This window comes from Geotrypetes seraphini, chromosome 6 (assembly GCF_902459505.1).
Source record: "Geotrypetes seraphini chromosome 6, aGeoSer1.1, whole genome shotgun sequence".
NCBI classification, from domain to species: domain Eukaryota; kingdom Metazoa; phylum Chordata; class Amphibia; order Gymnophiona; family Dermophiidae; genus Geotrypetes; species Geotrypetes seraphini.
This window is the reverse complement of record NC_047089.1, coordinates 154,618,244-154,638,827: the sequence shown is the minus strand read 5'-3', so window position 1 is coordinate 154,638,827 and position 20,584 is coordinate 154,618,244. Positions and strand designations below refer to the sequence as shown.

At 44.2% G+C, this 20,584-nt stretch overlaps 1 protein-coding gene across 3 annotated transcripts in view; it reads right to left on the bottom strand.

Annotated features, from left to right (window-relative positions):
• Positions 1-780: 780 nt before the first annotated feature.
• Positions 781-20,584, bottom strand: part of LIMS1 (LIM zinc finger domain containing 1) — a 111,129-nt gene continuing 91,325 nt past the window's right edge. For 2 of the 3 annotated variants that reach the window (XM_033948867.1, XM_033948865.1), the window contains exons 8-10: positions 19,805-19,853; positions 16,942-17,017; positions 781-2,552 (exon numbers count right to left, since the gene is read on the bottom strand). In XM_033948867.1, coding sequence (XP_033804758.1) covers positions 2,438-2,552; positions 16,942-17,017; positions 19,805-19,853 — 240 coding nt within the window. In that variant the 3' untranslated portion in view covers positions 781-2,437. Of the gene's footprint in view, positions 2,553-16,554; positions 16,734-16,941; positions 17,018-19,804; positions 19,854-20,584 lie in introns of those variants that run through there. The other variant, XM_033948866.1, reaches the window with a different exon arrangement.

Here is a 20,584-nt window from a genome sequence, read left to right as displayed (position 1 = left end):
GGTCCATCATGCCCAGCAGTCCGCTCACACGGTGGCCCTCTGGTCAAAGGCCAGTGCCCTGACTGAGACTATCCCTTTAGAGAGTGACCATGGTTGAGGGAAGCCTGCATAACTGGCGGCCAAGTTGCCAGTGGAATCGGCACCGCTGATAACAATGGAGAGAGGGTAAGATGCTGGATAGGGGGTGAAATGGCCACCGAAACTGCCATGGGAAGTCTTGGCAGCCATTTTAAGATTGCTTTTGCCAGTGCCAATCTCAAAATGGCTCCCAGGACATCCCCGACAGACTCGCAAGGCTGCTGCAGCAGCAAATCTCAGTAGTCATTTCCATTCAGCAGTGGCACTGGGCAGGAATGAGTGGACTTTGTTCCTGCCTCTGCAGAGGGTTTGTTAAGGAAGATCCAGGGAGGGGGAATATGTGGTAATGATGGTGCATCTTTTGTCACTGGGGAGGCAAGGTGTGTGTGAAAAGTGACTGCAGGTGGGGGAAAAGGGTTATTGGTTTCTGCTGAAAATGCTTGGCAGAAACCTGAACCTGGATTTTGGTCTGGTTTGGTGCAGAATCCAAAACTGAGATTTGGTTAACCTCTATAGTAGTCAAACATCTGGCCAAACCTTGGATGCTCCTGGTAGGTTAAACCCATACTTCTTGGCAGTCTGATTAATTGTTATCAGATTGTAAAATTTAGCATATATTTATTTCAAAACAGTCTTGGAAACTGTATCACTGGGATTTATAGAACATTTCACATCTTGAAAAAGCAAAAGACAGCCAAGCTATTCATTCTATAGGCTTTATTGATGTTGGAAAACTTTTAAATAGAAAGTGAGAACCAAACAGCAGTTAATTTTTTGCAAGTAGAAGATATCATTTGAGATTTCAGCTTAACCTATATAATTAAAAAAATTTTAGTTATTAATCTTCAAGTAAAAATAGTTTAACAAAAAATATCAGCTTTTTTCTTGTTGTACTCATGTCAAAGATTTCCATGTGGAAATAAAAGTGACTTTTGTAAGAAATGCAAACTGGATTCTATTTGAATGTGAAACAAAATGATGCTGATATACAAAAATCATCAAAAAGCCTTGCACTATCAGACTTTATCCACATTTATGGCTATAATAAGCAAACCTTCGTAAGACTATTGTACTATAATATAGGCACATAAAATTCTTGAACCCATGCTCTTCCTATAAGAAATGCATATGTGTAATGTTGAAATTAAAAAAAAATCCCCTCATGTTGAAATGAAAAGTAATATGAAGTCTCTGATCCAAACTTTCTGCCTAAAAAGTAATAAAATGAGAAATAAAAGAGTACATATTATCTTGATAAAATATTTAAGCTATTATGTTAATAATGAAAATACTGTATATGGCACAAGAAAAGCAAGGTGAGAAAATGCACAGACATAACTAAATTGCTCAGTAGAAAATGACATAACAAGTACTTCTATTTTTTTCTGTTTTTTTGCCACTGTAAAATATATTCCAGGTTTCCCATTTAACACTGAATTGTATCTGCTGCTTATGTGAAGTATCTGAAGGCACTAGCTTTGTAGTGGCAGTGCAATATTTTCTGAACACTATTTTTGGTTTTGCTTTTGGTCTGCCTGGCAGTTTCTTCTTGCCCTGTTGGATTTGCCTCTTTGGGACTAAGGGCCTTTGTTCTTAATGACCCAGAGTCTCCCCAGTTTTTAATTGTGCACCCAAATAACACAGCCACCAAAGCATCTGTCTTTAGCCCATGGCTCTTTCCAGAAGCTGGTTTCCATATACCCTGAACCTGGCCAACAGATACTGCTACAGAATGATGGCTGCAACTCCCCATATCCATAGATAATGAATATTGTCTCTGCAGCATCCTCAGTTCTGGCTGGATCAAGAAGTTGAAGCTGGGACTGAGAATCACATTCAGATCTCCTGCATGACCATAGTTAACACCATCATTGGGCAGTCTTTGTAACCCTAACACTATTCAAAATATAAGTAATCTGAAAGTTAAATATATAAGATTAATAGGAAATTGTGAAACTATGAACTCGCTGTATTTTATGAGAAGCGTTTTAGCATTCTTTGCATCTTTTGCTGCTTAAATATAACCCACATAATATATCCAAATATAGATATACATGCAGATTACAGCTCTAGAACCAAGAATGCACATTTGTAACAATTTACTAAAGCATAAGTATTTCTTTAAACTAATTACAGTACCTGATGTAATCATAAAATATAAATGCATTTTCTGCAGACTATGTGGGAGAAAAATCCTCCAGCATGAAACTTAACCACTGCATCAGAGAAATTATTTTTTTGTTTTATCATGTTAGTGCAGATTTTAGCATCAAGTTCTTTTCTTTCATGCTCTTCTCTTCTGCCTTCACACAGTTGTAACATTTTGTTGTCTTATCCAATTCAGAGATAAGACTATCGTTTATTTTCTTCCTAATGTTTCAGCCAGTTTTTTCAGTCTTTTCTTCAACTCCAGGGGGAACTTCTCATAGCACTTTTTACAGACTGGTTTCATGTCAAATTCCACAAACTTGTTCCTGCAATATGACAAATAGTAAGCAAATGAGGTCTCAAGTTAAGACTTTTCCTAGGTGTTTTATGGAACATGCACACAATGGCCTAAGCATCTTGAGATGTGCATTTTTCATCTTATTTTAAGCAAGAAAATCTGGGAGGAGGTGGAGAAACCATACTAGCTTACCAAATATTTTCATTTTATATAAAACATCAAATTTAGTAAACAACTAGATCTCTTTCTGATGTAAATGCAGTTAGGGCCTGATTCTGTAAATGACACCTAACTTTGGAATCCATATGCCTTTTTTAAAAATTGGTATGGTAATTGACTGCGCCAGTTTTCAGCCATTCAGACAAAACATTTAAACAATTAAGAGTTTGGTGCCAAACTCTTAGGATGCCTAGTGATGCCTAAATCAAGGCGTCCTCCAACACCTACCTGAAAAACAGGTGTAGCTAGGGGTAGAGAATAGAAGTGGTTAACCTACGTGTTGCTAGACATCCAAGTTAGGCACTGTTAAATTAAGCCAAGTAAAATCTGGCCTAATATACTAGCGCCTACCTCTAGGATGACTAGCGATGCCTAAGCACACCTAAGTGTCACTAGGTGGGATTCTATAAAGGACGCCTAGCAGCTGATTGACAACCATCCAAGCAGTGCATACAACATAGATGCCGCTTATAAAATCCGGTGCTTAGTATTTGAAACTCCTAATTTACATAAATTCTGTGTAGCATTAGCCAGTGACTAGAAACCGATAGTCTGAATGACTGATTACATTAGCTTATTTATAGTTTTGCATTGCTACGTAGCACTTTTCACTTTTTAAATGAAAGATCACTATACGATGTTTCAGTATTCCTAAGAGGACGATGGGGGTGGGAAGAAGCATCTTAGATATTTATCTAGCACTTTGCTTCTATTCCTTTGTATTTCTAGTTCTTTTGAAACAATCTCCACTGGGGCTACAGCACCAAATACACTTCTCCCTCCGAATTCGTGGTTTCAGCATCCGCGGATTCGGTTATTCCTGATTTTTTTTTTTTGTGGGGGGGGCAAGTTTAATTTTTTGGGCTAGTTTTAAGCCTTACCTGGTGGTCTAGCGGGTTTTCGGGGCAGGAGCGATCTTCCTACACTCCTACCCCGTGCAGATCACTCATAGGAAATGGCTGCCATGAGCTCCCGTAGTCTCTCGAGACTACGACGGGAACTCCCCACACCCATTTCCTATGAGTGATCTGCACATGACAGGAGCATAGGAAGATCGCTCCTGTTTCGAAAGCCCACTAGACCACCAGGTAAGGTCTGGGATAGTTTGTTTGAGTGAGAGTTTGTATTTAAAGCACAGGAGGAAGGCAGGAGGGAGTGGGTCAGAGCCGGCCAAAAAGTTATTTGCGGTTTTTAACACTTCACGGTCTGGCTCTGCACCTAACCCCCATGGATACGGAGGGAGAAGTGTACCTTCATATTCAACTTTGCAGTCTCACCATTTTGGACTCCCACCTAGCTCAGCTGTAACAACAACCCTTGTCTGGGGCATAGGCCACAATATATGAATATGCTCAATATGGCCTATAAATGCTGCGTTATAGCAATGAGGGAACATTCGCTCACTATATGCCAGGTTGTCATTGAACCCAGATGGAAGCATGCAATCCTACCACTCTGTCACTAAGCCACCTCTATTATCTCATTATTAAAACTGACTACAGCCATCCAGCATACATATACTGCATATGTATGGCATTCTATTTTGTCTCCTATGGTCCATTGTCTTCAAATAGAATAATATTATGAGTTACAAAATAATAAATACAAATTGGTTTCATTTTGAGAATATAAAATTACAGAAAGAGTTTATTTCTGTTGAGAAAAATCATAGCAACATCAAATCCCTTGACTTTAATTGGGTCATGGAGGCATAGGGACATGGCATGACTTACCAAATGGCAAACACAGTCAATGGCAGAAGCAAGTAAAATCCCAGCACACCTTACTATGCTATTTATTTTCATTTATAAAAGGGATATTATACATATGTTTATTAAAAATTATAGCAAGCTATTTGTTTTGGTAAACAACTTGATAACTTGTCAATAGAAACATAAAAATAGTTTCTTGCTGTGATAGGGTGGAGGCATCCTGCACAATATAGCCTAGTCCTCAAAGGAGTTAAAAATTATCATGCTGCTTCCAGTAATTCGGGGGGGGATTCTGTGCAAAGCACAGAATTCCCCACATTTACTGGATAGAATTCTGCACAAGTGTCAGCAGTTCTCCTCTATCCTTCCTCCTTCTCTCGCAGATATTGCAGCAACAAGAGGAGGTGGTAAGCAGCTTTACATCGGGCTATGTCTTCCTCCTCTGTGTCCTAGGCCCAACTGTTTATTTGAATCACAAGGAGGCTGAGAAAAAGTTTAAATTTTGGTGCCGTGATCGGGTCGAGTAGGAAAGACCAACAGACCAATGTAGAGACTGGGGGATGGGGAGCAGTTAGAGCAAGCTTGGTGAGATATGCAGGGGGAAGAGAGGAGGCAGAAAGGGAGGGAGAAAGTGTTGCTGGAGAAAATTGGCTGTAATGTTCATGGGGTTAGGAGTCACTGGAGCAAAAGGAAGCGGGTTGATCACTGAAGCCAGGTTGGGTGTGTGCATGCTAAGGAAGGGGTGGTTGCTGGACAAAGCTAGAGGAATATGTCATTGGAGTAGGTGGTCACTGGTGCAAGCTGGGGGGGAGGGACCTGCTAAGAGGGTGGAGGTTGCTGGAGTAAGTTGGAGAGAGCTTTGTAGGGGCAAACTGGGGTAGTATATCACAGGGTAGGGGAGTCGCTGAAGAAAGTGTGTAAAGCTTGGGGGGTGTACCACAAAGGTGGGGTTGAGGGGTTGCTAGAGCAAGTTAGATATATTTTGAGGTAAGAACAAGAAGTATGGGTATGTGAGGGACAGAGGGTAAAAATGAGAGGTTGGGATATGTGCTTGAGGGGGAGAGAGGAGAAAGGCATAAAGGTAGAAGTATGTGCTGGTGGGAGAAAACCAGAGTAGAGTTGAGGACAAGATGATATGGGAGGAGAATATGTGCACTTGGGGAACCACTGACAGGATTTGGGGTTTTGCTAGGGAGCAGGAGAGGAACAAAGAATCATGGCTGGAGCAAGAGAAAGTTGAGGGGTGGGGGAGATGGAAGACCTTATGAAGGGGGAATTTGGCACTACAAAATCTACAAAGTATGCAGTATTTTTAAATATTGTGTGCAGAATTTTCAAAATTTTTGTTCAGTATTTCCCCCAGGACTAATTCTAGGGCTGTAAGCAATACAGTACAGCAGCAAGGAAATACTCAACTGCAGGATTCTGGGAAAGGGGTAGATTTGACATTTTTACCACCACACTTTGCAAGAATTGTGAATTGTTAATCAGGCAAGCCTTAAAAGTCTGTGAGCTATTAGAAACCGACTGGTGATGAGGAGTTTTGCTGCATTAATGTAACAAGCAGGGCTTGATAAAAAAAAAAAAATATGCTGCCGAGAAAGCAGAGTGTTGATATAAAAGGAGAGGTTTGTTAGAAGAAATGATCTGCAAAAGACGGCTTGGAAATTTGTTTTCTCGGGCCCCAATCTTGTATTTCACAATGCCTGGTTTCCTTTTCTGGTATATAAAGTTGCACATAACTACTATAACTTGCCAATTGCAGGTCATCTTTCAAAATTCTCTTTGATATCAGGAAATACTAATCTAACTGAAGTTTCAATTTGTATTTCAAGAGAAAGTTGATTTGCTTGGCATATAACTATAATTTATACTATATAGACAGAGGCACATAGCAACTCTTATGACACAACATGCGCTCAGCACCTTGAGATTACTACTAAATTATCCTGATAGAACAATAATGGCATTCTTCCTCCCCTAATCCCACTATCCTGGAATTCTTCAAGACTTGACACTACCAGATCTACCCACATACTCAAACTATCTTTCCCCTCGTCATGTATGCAGGTAAATTAGGGAAATCCCTTTTCTTCAAATTCACTGAACTTTGGAATAACCTCCCTGCCCTGCTGCGGAACCTAGGCTCATTCCAATTATTCCGAAAGCATCAGAAAGCCTGGCTTTTCTCTAAAACGTAAAGCTATCTATTTAAAATGTAAAGCTAGCTATCCTCTTCATAACCTCTAATTTCTTATTATGTCCTTCCCTCATTTATTGAATTACCTGTAAACCGTGCCGAGCTCTATCTTTATGGAGATGATGCTGTATACAAACTTAAGGTTTAGTTTAGTTTAATAAAGGAAAAAGTACAAATTCTAAAGCATAGGGAAAGTTAAGGACACATGAAAAACTATGCAGAGAGGCCTGGAAAACGGGTGTGCTAACATTTGTGGCAGAAATCTTTATAAAATTGGAGGGGGAAAGAGAAGGCAGATATGTTGATGACTTCCCTTATTGAGCTATCAACTTCTGCTCTTAGGTAGATTATAGATAGGGATGAGATCAAGGTGGAGAAAAGCACCTGGTTCTGAGAGATTAGATCCAACAAACAGTAAATCTCTTAACTGGAGAAAACTGCTACAATTATTCCTATCAGATTAAATCAAACTGCTTCATCAGAAGACTGCAATGAAGGTCAATGAATCTTAACAGAAATTAATAAGCCTAACCACACCCATCGAAGAAGCCGTATCAAAGTAGCACATGTGAATCAAGATCCTCTATGAGAATCTAGCCGAAGCCAAGGAAAGAAAAATTAACACTTGCAAATTCTCCTCTCCCTGGTTTACAGACAACCTCAGAATAAAAAAGAGAACTAAGAAAAGCGGAAAGAAAGTGGTGCAAATCCAAACACAAAAATGACAAAACACACTAGAAAAAGTTACTAGAAGATTACAAATTAGCTAGCTATGAAGCTAGAAAGGCCTTATTATACCAAACTTCTACAAAAAAACCCAAACAGATTTGGAACATCTTTACACTGACAAAAAGCTTGCTGATAATAATAACTTTATTTTTCTATACCGCCATAGTAAAACTGACTTCCAGGCGGTTCACATAGAAAGAAGGCTGGACAATCAGCGAATTACAAAATTCAAGAAGAAGGAAGTTACATCATGAATTGGAGAAACATGGTGAAAGCTTCACAAAGAAGCTACCAAGACCTACAAACCAGCTTGGACAGTGAAACCCTTTCCACCTTCTAAGAAAAATCAACCATATATGCTTGAATCTTGATTCCACATTCCAAAACCTAGCTAGCTTGAACTGTTATTTTAAAAATGCCTAAAACTGCAAAGTTATGGAACAAAAGATGAACACAATATTACATACCCTGAGGCCCAGAAATTAAGCAGACACTACAAATGTTAACTCCATCCAGCCTTAAGAGAATTTACTACTGAACAATCAAGTCACTTTTGGCTAGATTCTATAAAGCAACTAAATCAATAGGTGCCTCGAAAAAAAGGCTTTGATGGCAATTCTCATTACATACCCAGAAAGCAATGTTACTTACCGTAACAGTTGTTATCCAGGGACAGCAGGCAGCTATTCTCACTAGTGGGTGATGTCATCAGACAGAGCCCCGGTACGGACGTCTCACAAGCACGTGTTGCTTGTAGAAACTTAAAGTTTCTAGATGCCCGCACCGCGCATGCGCCGGTGCCTTCCTACCCGGAGATCCGGGCGTGTCTCCTCAGTTCAGGTAGCTAGCCTGAGAAGCCAACCCAGGGGAGGTGGGTGGGACGTGAGAATAGCTGCCTGCTGTCCCTGGATAACAACTGTTACGGTAAGTAACATTGCTTTATCCCAGGACAAGCAGGCAGGTATTCTCACTAGTGGGTGACCTCCAAGCTAACCTCAGTGGGATGGAGGGGGAGTTGGCGACTTAAGAGAATAAATTTTTCAATACTGTTTGGCCAAACTGTCCATCCCGTCTGGAGAGGGTATCCAGACAATAATGTGAGGTGAATGTGTGAACCGAGGACCAGGTGGCAGCCTTGCAAATTTCCTCGATTGGTGTTGATCTGAGGAATGCTACTGAGGCTGCCATTGCTCTGACCTTATGGGCTGTGACCTTACAAGGAAGTGATAATCCAGCCTGGGCATAGCAGAAAGAGATACAAGCCGCCATCCAATTAGAGATGGTGCGCTTTGAATACGGGTCTTCCCAACTTGTTAGGATCGAAGGAGACAAAAAGTTGAGGAGTGGTTCTGTGTGGCTTGGTGCGATCCAGGTAGAAAGCCAAGGCACGTTTACAGTCTAGAGTGTGAAGGGCCGATTCTCCGTGGTGAGAATGAGGCTTAGGGAAGAATACTGGAAGTACAATGGATTGGTTGAGATGAAATTCGGAGACCACCTTAGGCAGGAATTTCGGGTGAGTGCGGAGGACCACCTTGTCATGGTGGAATACTGTGAATGGTGGATCCGCCATCAATGCCTGGAGTTCGCTGACTCTGCGAGCGGACGTAAGGGCTACAAGGAAAAGTACTTTCCAGGTGAGATACTTCAGAGGGGCCCTGTTGAGTGGTTCAAACGGGGGCTTCATGAGATGGGAAAGGACTACATTGAGGTCCCAAACTACTGGGGGTGGTTTGAGAGGAGGGTTAACATGGAAGAGTCCTTTCATAAATCTGGCGACCACCGGATGGGCCGAGAGGGGTTTCCCTTGTAGGGGCTGGTGGAACGCCGCAATAGCGCTCAGGTGGACTCGTATGGATGTGGACTTGAGCCCAGATTGAGATAGGTGTAGGAGATAGTCCAGCACGGAGGATAAGGAAGCTCGCTGAGGTTCCTTTGACTTAGAAACACACCATGAGGAGAATCTGGTCCATTTCTGGGAGTAGCATTGTCGAGTGGCGGGCTTCCTGGAAGCTTCCAAGACCTCCCTCACTTCTTGTGAGAATTGGTGAGGGGTTACGTTGAGAGGAACCAAGCTGTCAGGTGGAGAGACTGCAGGTTGGGATGAAGTAGTGATCCTTGATGTTGAGTAAGTAGTGAAGGAAACACTGGAAGTGGTACTGGTTCCCTGCTGCTGAGTTGAAGTAGGAGGGAGAACCAAGGTTGTCTGGGCCACCGAGGAGCTATTAGAATCATGTGGCCCGTTCGAGTTTCAGCTTGACCAGAGTCTTCTGGATCAGCGGGAATGGTGGGAACGCATATAGAAATCGTTTCCCCCAGTTCAGTAGAAAAGCATCTGCCTCGAGGCGATGAGGAGTGTAGATCCTGGAGCAAAACTGAGGCAGTTTGGCGTTGTGGGGAGCCGCAAAGAGGTCTATCTGAGGCGTCCCCCATTGCGTGAAGATTTGGTGAAGGGGGCTGGAATGGAGAGTCCATTCGTGCGGTTGTAGCAGACGGCTTAGTTTGTCTGCTAGGACGTTGTTCTCCCCCTGGATGTATACTGCTCTGAGTAGGGTGTTGTGGCGCACCGCCCAGTCCCAGACTCGTAGAGCTTCCTGGCAAAGGAGGGCCGAGCCCGTGCCTCCTTGCTTGTTGATATAATACATGGCGGCCTGATTGTCTGTGCGAATGAGGATTACCATGTCGTGGAGTAGGTGTTGGAAAGCTTGGAGCGCATTGAAGATGGCTCTGAGTTCCAGTAGATTGATTTGGTGTAGTCTTTCCGCACTGGTCCAGAATCCTTGGGTGCGGAGACCCTCCAGGTGGGCCCCCCATGCGTAATTCGACGAATCGGTTGTGAGAACTTTCTGATGGGGGGGAGAGTGCATCAGCAAACCTCTGGATAGATTCGAAGAGGTCATCCACCAAAGTAGAGACTGCCGAAGAGCAGGTGTGACTAAGATGCGTTTGGATAGTGGATCGGACGTCTGATTCCACTGTGATGCCAGGGTCCACTGGGGGATCCTGAGGTGGAGTCTGGCAAAGGGTGTCACATGTACTGTGGAGGCCATATGGCCCAGGAGCACCATCAGTTGTCTCGCCGGTAGGGTTTGGCGAGTAGACACCGATTGGCAGAGATGAAGAAGAGACTCCATGCGTTGCCGAGGCAGGAATGCTCGGAGTCGGGTGGTGTCCAGGACCGCTCCGATGAAGGGGAGGGACTGGGTGGGTTGTAGATGAGACTTGGAGAAGTTGATCTCGAAGCCCAAATTCTGGAGGAAGTAGGTTGTAGCCAAGGCCGCCGAAGTGACCTCTGGGGCTGACGGGGCCTTGATGAGCCAGTCGTCGAGGTATGGGAACACCTGTAGACCCCTGTCCCGGAGTGCTGCGGCCACTACCACCAGGCACTTTTTGAAGACTCTGGGGGATGAAGATAGGCCGAATGGTAGCACTCGATACTGTAGGTGCAGATTTCCCACCCGAAATCTGAGGAACTTTCGGGAGGCCGGGTGAATGGGGATGTGAGTGTAGGCCTCCTTGAGATCCAGGGAGCATAACCAGTCGTTCTGCTCGAGGAGGGGGTATAGAGAAGCCAAAGTCAACATGCGAAACTTCTCTTTGACCAGGAACTTGTTGAGGGCCCGAAGGTCTAAAATGGGTCGCAGGTCGCCCGTTTTCTTCGGGACGAGGAAGTACCGGGAGTAAAACCCTCGGTTCAATGGTCTGACGGGACCGGCTCGACAGCCCGAAGCTGAAGTAAGGTTTGGACTTCCTGAAGAAGAAGGGCGGTCTGCGTCGAGCTTGAAGGATACTCTCTTGGAGGATGGTCCGGGGGGACCCGGTGGAATTGAAGAGAGTATCCTTCTCTTATGATGGTGAGGACCCATAGGTCCGTGGTTATGGCCTCCCATCGATGGTAAAAAAGATGGAGGCGGCCCCCTATGGGAGAGGCCGAGGTTATGCTCCCGGGAGGGGCGTCAAAAGGGCTGGGGAGCCTTAGGTACAGCCGGTGGCTGAGGTTTTTGCTGAGACTTCTGGGGAGGTTGTCTCTTCGCAGGCTGTCTCGCAGCAGGCGTTTGTCTGGGCATGTAACGCCGCTGGTAAATCAGGGGTGGCCTGGAAGGTCGAGACTGTTGAGGTTTGGGTTTGGGCCGCAGGATGGATTGAAAGGATTTTTTCATGATCCGACAGCTTCTTGGTAACAGTTTCGATAGACTCATCGAACAGGTCAGCTCCAGCACATGGTACGTTGGCGAGTCCTGTCCTGTAGGTTGGGATCCATATCGATAGTACGGAGCCATGCCAGGCGACGCATAGCTACCGCGCTTGCGGCGGCGCGTGCCGAGAGTTCGAATGCATCGAAGGAGGATTGCATCAGCTGGAGGCGTAATTGGGAGAGGGAGGCTACCACTTCCTCGAACTCGAATCGAGCTTGGTTGTCTATGAACGGAGTGAACTTGCGGAGCACCGGCAAGAAGAACTCCAGATAGGAAGAGAAAAAGAAGTTGTAGTTTAGCACCCGTGACGCCATCATGGAGTTTTGGTAGAATTTTCTACCAAATTTGTCCATCGTTCTCCCCTCTCGGCCCGGCGGTACAGAGGCGTAGACCTGGGAGGGATGAGAGCGTTTAAGGGAGGACTCGACCAGTAGGGATTGGTGGGAGAGTTGAGGGCCCTCGAACCCTTTATGGTGCACGATGCGGTATCGAGCATCGAGTTTGCTGGGGATCGCCGGTATGGAATACGGTGTTTCGAAGCACTGCATGAAGGTCTGGTCCAGTAATTTATGCAAGGGGAGCCGAAGCGACTCCGTTGGAGGGTTAGGTAAATGCATGGTGTCCAGATACTCTTTGGAGTATCGGGAGCCCGTGTCAAGGGTCACATCCAGATCATCCGCCATTTGTCGGAGGAATGATGAGAAGGACAATTGTTCCGCCAGAGTCGGTCTGTGGGACGGGCTGGAGGAGGAGGAGGCCTCCAGGTCCGTGGACATCGGGGAGTGACAAGGAGAATCGGGCACCGGTGTCTCCTCGTACTCCGGGCCCCTCGGAGGGGACACCTCTGATGAGGAGTATCCCCTACGTTGCAGTTTTTTCTGCGGTGACACCTCCGAATGGCGTGAGGAGTGCCAGGATGAGTGTCTCGATCGGTGCCCGTCTCGGTGGCGGGACGGGGATCGGGATCGTCTGTGCATCGCATGGTCTCCCGAGGCCCCCAAGTGGATAGGGCTGGAAGCGGTGGATCGCAACTGGGTTTGCGATGCGGGTTCTTGCGATGCTACCCAAGTCTGGTAAGGAGTACGGAAGAACTCTTCCTGACTATGCCCAGGGCTTCGAGTATCGATCGGAGGTCTGGTCCCATGTTGGCGCGGGGGCGTAATGGGTTCTAATGGCGGCATATCGGTAAGCGAGGCTTGCCGCGTGGGCATCGCCGCCCTCCCCCGTTCGTCCTCGTCGGTTGTCGAGGTCGAACGGTGTGGGGGGAGGGGGAGGGGGCGGACCGCCCTTTGGACCGGTACGGGGAGGTCACCCTGTATGGCAGCGATGAGCCCGGGTCCGATGGTCTGCATGAGCTCAACGAATTGAGCTTCCAGCACGGACCGTAGCGAAGCCGATAAGGAGGGATCCGCACCGAAAGGGGGGTCCTCCTCGCACAGACATCGCGCTCCTTCGAGGCCGAGTGCTTCTGCTTAGTAGCTTTCGGCACTTTGATGACCATTGGTGGCACTGTGGAAGGAAGAGGTACCTGAACCGAGGAGACCGGGGCAGGCACCGACGTCGAGCTCGTGGATGGTGTCGGGGTGAGCGATGCCGGTTTCACCACACTCGATGCAGGAGGGGTCGATGCCGGTTTCGCCCGAACCGGGGAGGTATCAGATGAAGTGGAGGCTGAGGGATCCTTAGCTGCGTCCATCTTGAACATCGATTCCCACATATAGGCAACGCCGCTTGAATGAGCGTGCCGTAAGGGTAGAGCAAGGCCTGCACGATTTCGGGATGTGGTCAGGGCCCAAACACTGCAAACAGCGCCAGTGAGGGTCCGTGAGTGAAATCGCGCGTTGGCACTTGCTGCACTTTTAAAACCCGGTGATTGGCCGGGACATAGGCCGGAAAATCTCCGCCGCGAGGTCGAAGCCAGTGGGCCTGAGCCACGTGGCCGGCCCGTTCGACCCGCCGGAGGAAATAATCTTCTTTTTTTTTTTTTTTTTTTACTGAAAAGAAAAGAACTGTTAACTGTAATTAAAAGAAAGCGAAAACGCGGACAAGGAAGGCAAATTTAACTGAATTCAGCTAGCGCATGAAGAAGTTGAACTTCTCAGCTCCGCGGAAAAGAAAGAACTGAGGAGACACGCCCGGATCTCCGGGTAGGAAGGCACCGGCGCATGCGCGGTGCGGGCATCTAGAAACTTTAAGTTTCTACAAGCAACACGTGCTTGTGAGACGTCCGTACCGGGGCTCTGTCTGATGACATCACCCACTAGTGAGAATACCTGCCTGCTTGTCCTGGGATAATGTGGCACACCATCCTCCCATCCATTAGATCACTGTTCTTCAACCGCCGGTCCGCAGACCGGTGTCGGTCTGCAGGAAATTTCTGCTGGCCGCGCAGGGCCGGCAAGATTAAGGTGACCATAGGTCCCGTTTTCAGACCTCCTATCCCGTTGTCCCCACAAACAGCTTCGGGACGCCGAAATGTCCCGTTTTCAGGGACAGCGTCCCGAAGCTGTGCTCGGGGACAACGGGACAGGCGATCATTTCTTGTCCCTACCTGTCGCGCAAAAAAAAAATCCTCCCTCTTTCCTTTCCCCGGGTCGGCAGCTATTTTACGCCCTGCTGCTAAAGCTGACAGGAAGTCTTCTTTCCGACATCAATTCTGACATTGGAGAGAATGTTCTGGGACAGCCAATCACTGCCTGGCTGGTTCAGAACGTCCGCTGGAAAGAAGACTTTGTGTCGGCTTTAGCAGTAGCAGCAGCAGCAGGGTGGTAAGATAGCAGTACGTCTGTGCATCTTGTCCTATGTATCCCCTTATTTTATACTTATCTGGTTTCTAAGCACCGTGCATAAGTGAAATATCAAATTTTAAAATAAACTTGGAAACTTGCACTATATATTTATCTATTTTTCTATAGTCCTTACTGAGGTGACTGCATATTTTAAAGTCATCTGCCTTGACCTCTTTGAAAAAAAAAAAACCCAAATATAAATGATAATTAACATTTTCTCTGCGTACAGTGTGCTTTATGTTTTTTTAAATTTTTATTGTTGGTAGATCATTTTGACTTGGTCATTTTAAAAGTAGCTCGCAAGCCAAAAAAGTGTGGGCATCCCTGATCTAATGCAACTGTTTGGGACATAACGATGAGTCAACGATGACCTACTTGAACTTGTAACTATGTATTTGTAATTATGACTTAATTGTGGCCCTCTTTTATCATTTTCTGTGCATACAGCGTGCTTTGTGTTTATTTTAATTTTGTGGTTACCATTATGTATTAAAAAGATTATATTGTGTGCATATGAAAAATGGATGGAAGAAATTGCATTACAATTAGTAGCAGTACTATAGGGGTGGTGTCAAGGGCGGAGCTTGATGGGTCTGGGGCGGAGCTTGAGCGGGGTACTTGGTTTGAAGAAGCTGAGAAACTTTGTTCTACATCACTGTGACAGGCCACCTCTGGATTACCTAATCTCCATAACATTCTAGAGATGTATCAGAATTGGACCTACCAATGAGTTTTCCAAATGCTACTGTCACCTTTTTTTTCAGCATTTATATTGTATATCAGCACAGAAGAAGATATTAAAACTCAGATGAGGAGACCACTTATTTTTATTAGTGTGTTGATATGGTATTTTATATCCTATATAATAAAATGCTAAGCGCGCATGCGCACTCTTACACCGTGTTCCCTGATCCCTGATCTGTCGGGCTGTGGCAGGTAAGAGTACGCATGCGCGCGTCTAAGGACCGCGCGAAGGTAACACGCTGCGACTCCCCCCAGCCGCTGACCCTACCCGGCACACCAGTAACCCCCGTTGACCCTTCCAGCTGACCCACCGCGAGACGACCATAAACTTCCCGGATCCAGCAGCGTCCGAGGCAGAGTAAACACGCTGCTTCGCATCCTTCTACTGGCCTAATTTCCTCTGCCATGTCCCTGATGACATCATCAGAGACGAGGCAGAGGAAATAAGGCCAGTAGAAGACCGCGAATCAGCGTGTTTACTGTGCCTCGGACGCTGCTGGAGCTGGGAGGTTTGTCGGCCATCTAGCGGTGGAGGGTCGGCTGGGAGGGTCAATGGGGGTTTCGGGTGTGCCGGGTAGGGTCAGTGGCGGGGGGTTAAATGGATATATGCTGCTCAGGGGGATGGGAGGCAGGCAGGCTGGCATCGGGGTGGGGGTGGGACAAAGTCTGGAAGATAATGATGAGGACAAAGGAAGGAGGCACTGGGGGCACTAAGCAGCACAGTGTCACTGGGGGCACTAAGGACACGGGAAGGAGGCACTGAGGGCATAAGAAGGAGGCACTGGGGGCATTAAGGACACAGTACCCTGGCACTGGGGCACTAAGGACACAGTACGCAGGCATTGGGGCAATAAGGTAAGGACGTAGGAAGGCGGCACTAGGGGCACTAAGGACATAGGAAGAGACATAGACAGAAAAAATGACAGACAAGTAGTGTGCAAGGAGAGAGAGACAAAGAAAAAAAAAAAATAACAGACAGACAGACATCTACTCTAGCACCCGTTAATGTAACGGGCTTAAAGACTAGTTGTTTTATACTTGTGTTTATTATGTATACTTTTATTGTGAACTGCCCACAACTGGAGAGAGTGTGGGATAAGAATTTTTTAAACAAACTAGCAAAAGCTTCAATAAATATGTTTCTCATGGGATAGCATCTGAAAAAAGCAGGACATGCTGGATATAATCTCAATCTCTCCAATTTATGCTTAAAATGCACAAAAGCTGAAGTGAAAAAAAAATTGTTCAATATACTTGCTTCACCAGTTACATAAAAATTAAAAATACTTTCTAGGATAGGTTAATGTTCTTCTTTTTTTAACTTCTTGTAACTCCAAACAACATTACAGTATATCATAAATCTGCTGGTATTCAACCCCCGATTAGACACACACATGCAAATAAAGTAGTGCATTCTTTATAGACTAACCAAAGCAAGTGGTAGCAGAGGTGAATGTAGAAAGGAAAGGAAAGTTTACAAACAGATCGGCTTTTTCTTTTTCTGCTTATCTTTGTCCTTTGCTTCTCTCTCACGCTTGGCAAGTCGACGCTTAAACTCTTCAGGTATCTGCTCATAGCAGTGTCTACAGACGGGGTTTTAGATCAATTTCAACAAATTTGTCCCTTTTGCATGTGGCAGCAAGGAATGCAGGAAAGAAGAGCAGAGAGAGTTAAGAAGGAATGCCAACTGGAAGAGAACAACAATCATTTAAACTGTAAGGAAACCCAAAAGCCAAATTCTGCCTTCATATTTGCCCATCAAAATTATGCATCTCTAGTTATACAATGATCTGTAAGCATGCTGAATTATTTTATCCTTGAAAATACTTACTTGAGCGTTAATTTAGTGTTGCAAGTGGAACAAGCAAAACAGTTAACACACCAGGCCTTGTTCAGAGCAGAAACAACTGTTGAAAAAACAAAGTTATGATTACCACACAGCTTTCACTAACAAAAAAAAAAAAAAGCCACTAAATATCTTGAAGCCCTTTTTATCTTCACAAAAAGAGATTAAAAATAATATCTTTTTGCACACTGAACTCACATTTTATTTCTTTCTTTGTATTTGTTATACCATCTTTCAAAAGACCATCAAATTGTTTCACAGAAAATATGTAATATAACACAGGAGAGAAATGAGTAACACAATAGGGAGGTCTGTGCTCCTGGGAAATATTTTAGCTGAGTGGGGGGGATGGGGTAGGGGAGATTTGTTGTTGTACTGTATATTATTGGTATATCTTGATACTCAGTGCTTGCTGTATATTGTATACTAGATGTATATTAGTGGTGGTTGTGTGATTGTAAACTTCTTTTCACAAAATTTATAATAAAAAATTTAAATATATATTTAAAAAAATTCAATAAAAAGACTGGAACGATAAACAGAGCACATAAGGAAGTTATAGTCTTAATTTAAAGTATCTGCGCAATAAAAAGGTCTGCCTGTTTTTTGTGAGGAGAAGTTAGTAAAAGTTGTTTTGTGTGTGGTAGTAATGACATTGGGGAGACCAGGGGGAGGGGGCCCCTCTCTTTAATTTTTGCCCTGGGCCCCAGCATGTCTAAAACCAGCCCTGGAAGAAAGTGTTCAGGTCACAAATCTGAGGAAGCGGGACTAAGCTTTTTCCACCTTCTTCACTCATCAAGATGGGCTCTGCTTCTACCACAATGTGACCAATCTGTTTGAGGCAATTGGGATCGCCTGTAACCCGAACAGAGTGGTGCCACAAGGGTCCCCCTTGTCCCCAATATTGTTTAATGTTATGATGCAATCTTTTGTAACAGTTGAAAAACTTACCCCCAGTTTTACTAAGGTGCGCTATGCGTTTTAGCGTGCGTTTAGCGCGTGCTAACTGCTAACGCGTCTTTAGACTAACATGCACGCATTAGCATTTAGCGTGTGGTTAGCACGCGCTAAAACACTTAGCACACCTTTGTAAAAGGAGCCCTTAATGCATTCAATTATATTTATGCAGGTGACTTCAGTATTCTCTTGCCTTTTAATAATAAGGATTCTAATTGGTCTGCATTGAAATTAGTGCTTGATAACGTACTGAAATGGGTTACAACCCATAAATTGAAGATAAATATAGACAAAATTAAGTTCCTTTGGCTAGATCAGATCTTTTATCACACTTTGGCCAAAGTAATTACACTTTTGATATGCAAACTAGAGTTTTGAGCATTCAATCAGATAATGTACTGAGCCTGGAGCATCAAGTTAATCTGGTTAGTAAAAAAAATCATTTTTTTTTTCTTTTAAGCAAATTACGGGTAGTTCTGAAATATTTTGATAAGTTAGTTTTTGCACTTGTGGTTCAAACGCTTACTCTTTCCGAGATAAGACACCTCTCCCTCCGTATAGGGGATTAACAGACCCGCAAATACAAAAAACTCCAAATAACTTTTTCATATGTTATTCACGGCTTTCTATTAAAAACCATCGTGAATATGGTGAAACCACGACTAACATGGCGGGAGACCTGGCCTGTTCCTGAAGGAGAGGCAAAACACAGTGAAGAAAGCGATGGGAATCAGCGATTTCTCTATGCAAGCTGATGTAATTGGGGGGGGGGGGGGGAGAAGCCAGCAAGCTAAAAACTGTGAATAATCGAAACCGCGAATGCTGAAACCGCGAATACGGAGGGAGAAGTGTACTGTAATATTGTTTATTTATGATGTGCTAAAGAATTGTTGAAAGGATTACAAACTGTGCAGAATACTGCGAGGAGGGTAATTTTTTTCCATCTCTAAATATGATAGAATTACACCATATTTCATTAAATTAAATTGGTTGCCAGTAAACGCAAGGGCTTATTTTAAGCTTTGTATTATGATTTTTTTATATTTTGTATGGCCAGGTGCCATGTTATTTAGTGGAATTGATTTCATTACTAGCAGGAAGACCAGGTCATATTGTACAGAAGCAATTCTATCTTCAATTTCCCTCTCCAAAGACAGGCAAAAAAAAAAAAAGATGTGGTGGAACCAACATGGCAAATGCAAGTCAAGCATTATATTTTCTTTTGGAAAATGCTCATTTTTTAAAAGGAAGATTTACAGAAATGTCTGTGGAGGAGAATGTGGAGGGACCTAGAACTTCTAGGTTTGCACACCAACAATCCCTACCCCATTGCTGAATTGAGAGCCAGCAGACACTCTGGACCAGGAACTGCGGAGTACATTCCCTTCCATCTGCTGTTGAAGCTGTGCACTGGTAAGATAAGCACAATTCTTTCTATCGCCACCTGTTAGTTAATGGGCATAACTCATTTTCCTTTACTAGTTAAGCATCAACAAGTGGAAGAAAAGTACCCCTCTGCATATGGCTATGACCCGAGTCATTCCACAGGAATGGACTATAATTGTAGGAGAAATCAAGAAAACAGAGTTTAATACTTGCTTCTGTCAATAGTTTGGTACATGACCTTGCTTTCTGGGATCTAGCTGAAACAGGAGATTTGACTAAATCTAGCTTTTATGGTTAATAAATATAAATAATTCCATTCTTCATATGAAAGAAGGGACACAAAATACTTCATTTCTAGTTATTTTATACAGCAATTTTGTAAGATCTATAGCTGATTTCCTCAAATCTCTAACAGCTATTGCAGTGATAATTTCTTCACAATTCACGGTCTGCTATGTAGTTCTTATAAAAAAAATAAAATATATATATATATATATATACATACCATCTCCTTCAATTACATGGTTGCAGTGGAAACAAACATCACCAAATAACTGCAAGGGAAAATTTAAAAAAAACAAAATTTAAGAAAGAGCTCTTTAGATAGAATCCAGATGCAAACACTTACCTCCCCCCCCCTTTACAAAACCATAGCGCAGTTTTTAGCACCGGCACGGGGGTAACAGCTCCAACGCTTATAGGAATTCTATGAGCGTTGGAGCTGTTACGGCGTGAAAAATCGTGCTACGGTTTTGTAAAGGGGGGGGGGGTGTTTAAAAAAAAAGTCAAATATTTGAATTAATGTTATTTCAAATATTACAGCTTTAACCGAGCCAATCTGCCCCCCCCCCACTTCTCCCACCAAAAAACAGGAGAACTTGTGTTTTGTGGATGAGTTGATTGAATATTATACCCTTTGTAAACCAGCAAGTTCAAACCAAGCAATATCCTTGAATCCTAAGAGATGCAAGGTGCTGTTCTAATACAAGAACTGGAAAACATGTTTATGTCAGCCTTATCCCCTTCTTCCTCTTGATCTACTATGGGAAAAAGAGGTAGAATTGCCAAGGGGACCATAAGCACATGCCAGCTCAGTCCTGCACGCGGTACAATCTTTGTACTTAATGGAGACATTAAGGTTGGTGATTGCGATGCTGTGTATCCCCGCCAGCCAAGGTATTAAATTTAACATTGTTTTGGAGGGTGGGTAGAGCTGCCAAGGGGAACATAAGCACATGCCCTGCACACGTCTGCCAGTGAAGGAGGAACAGAGAGGAAGTCAGTT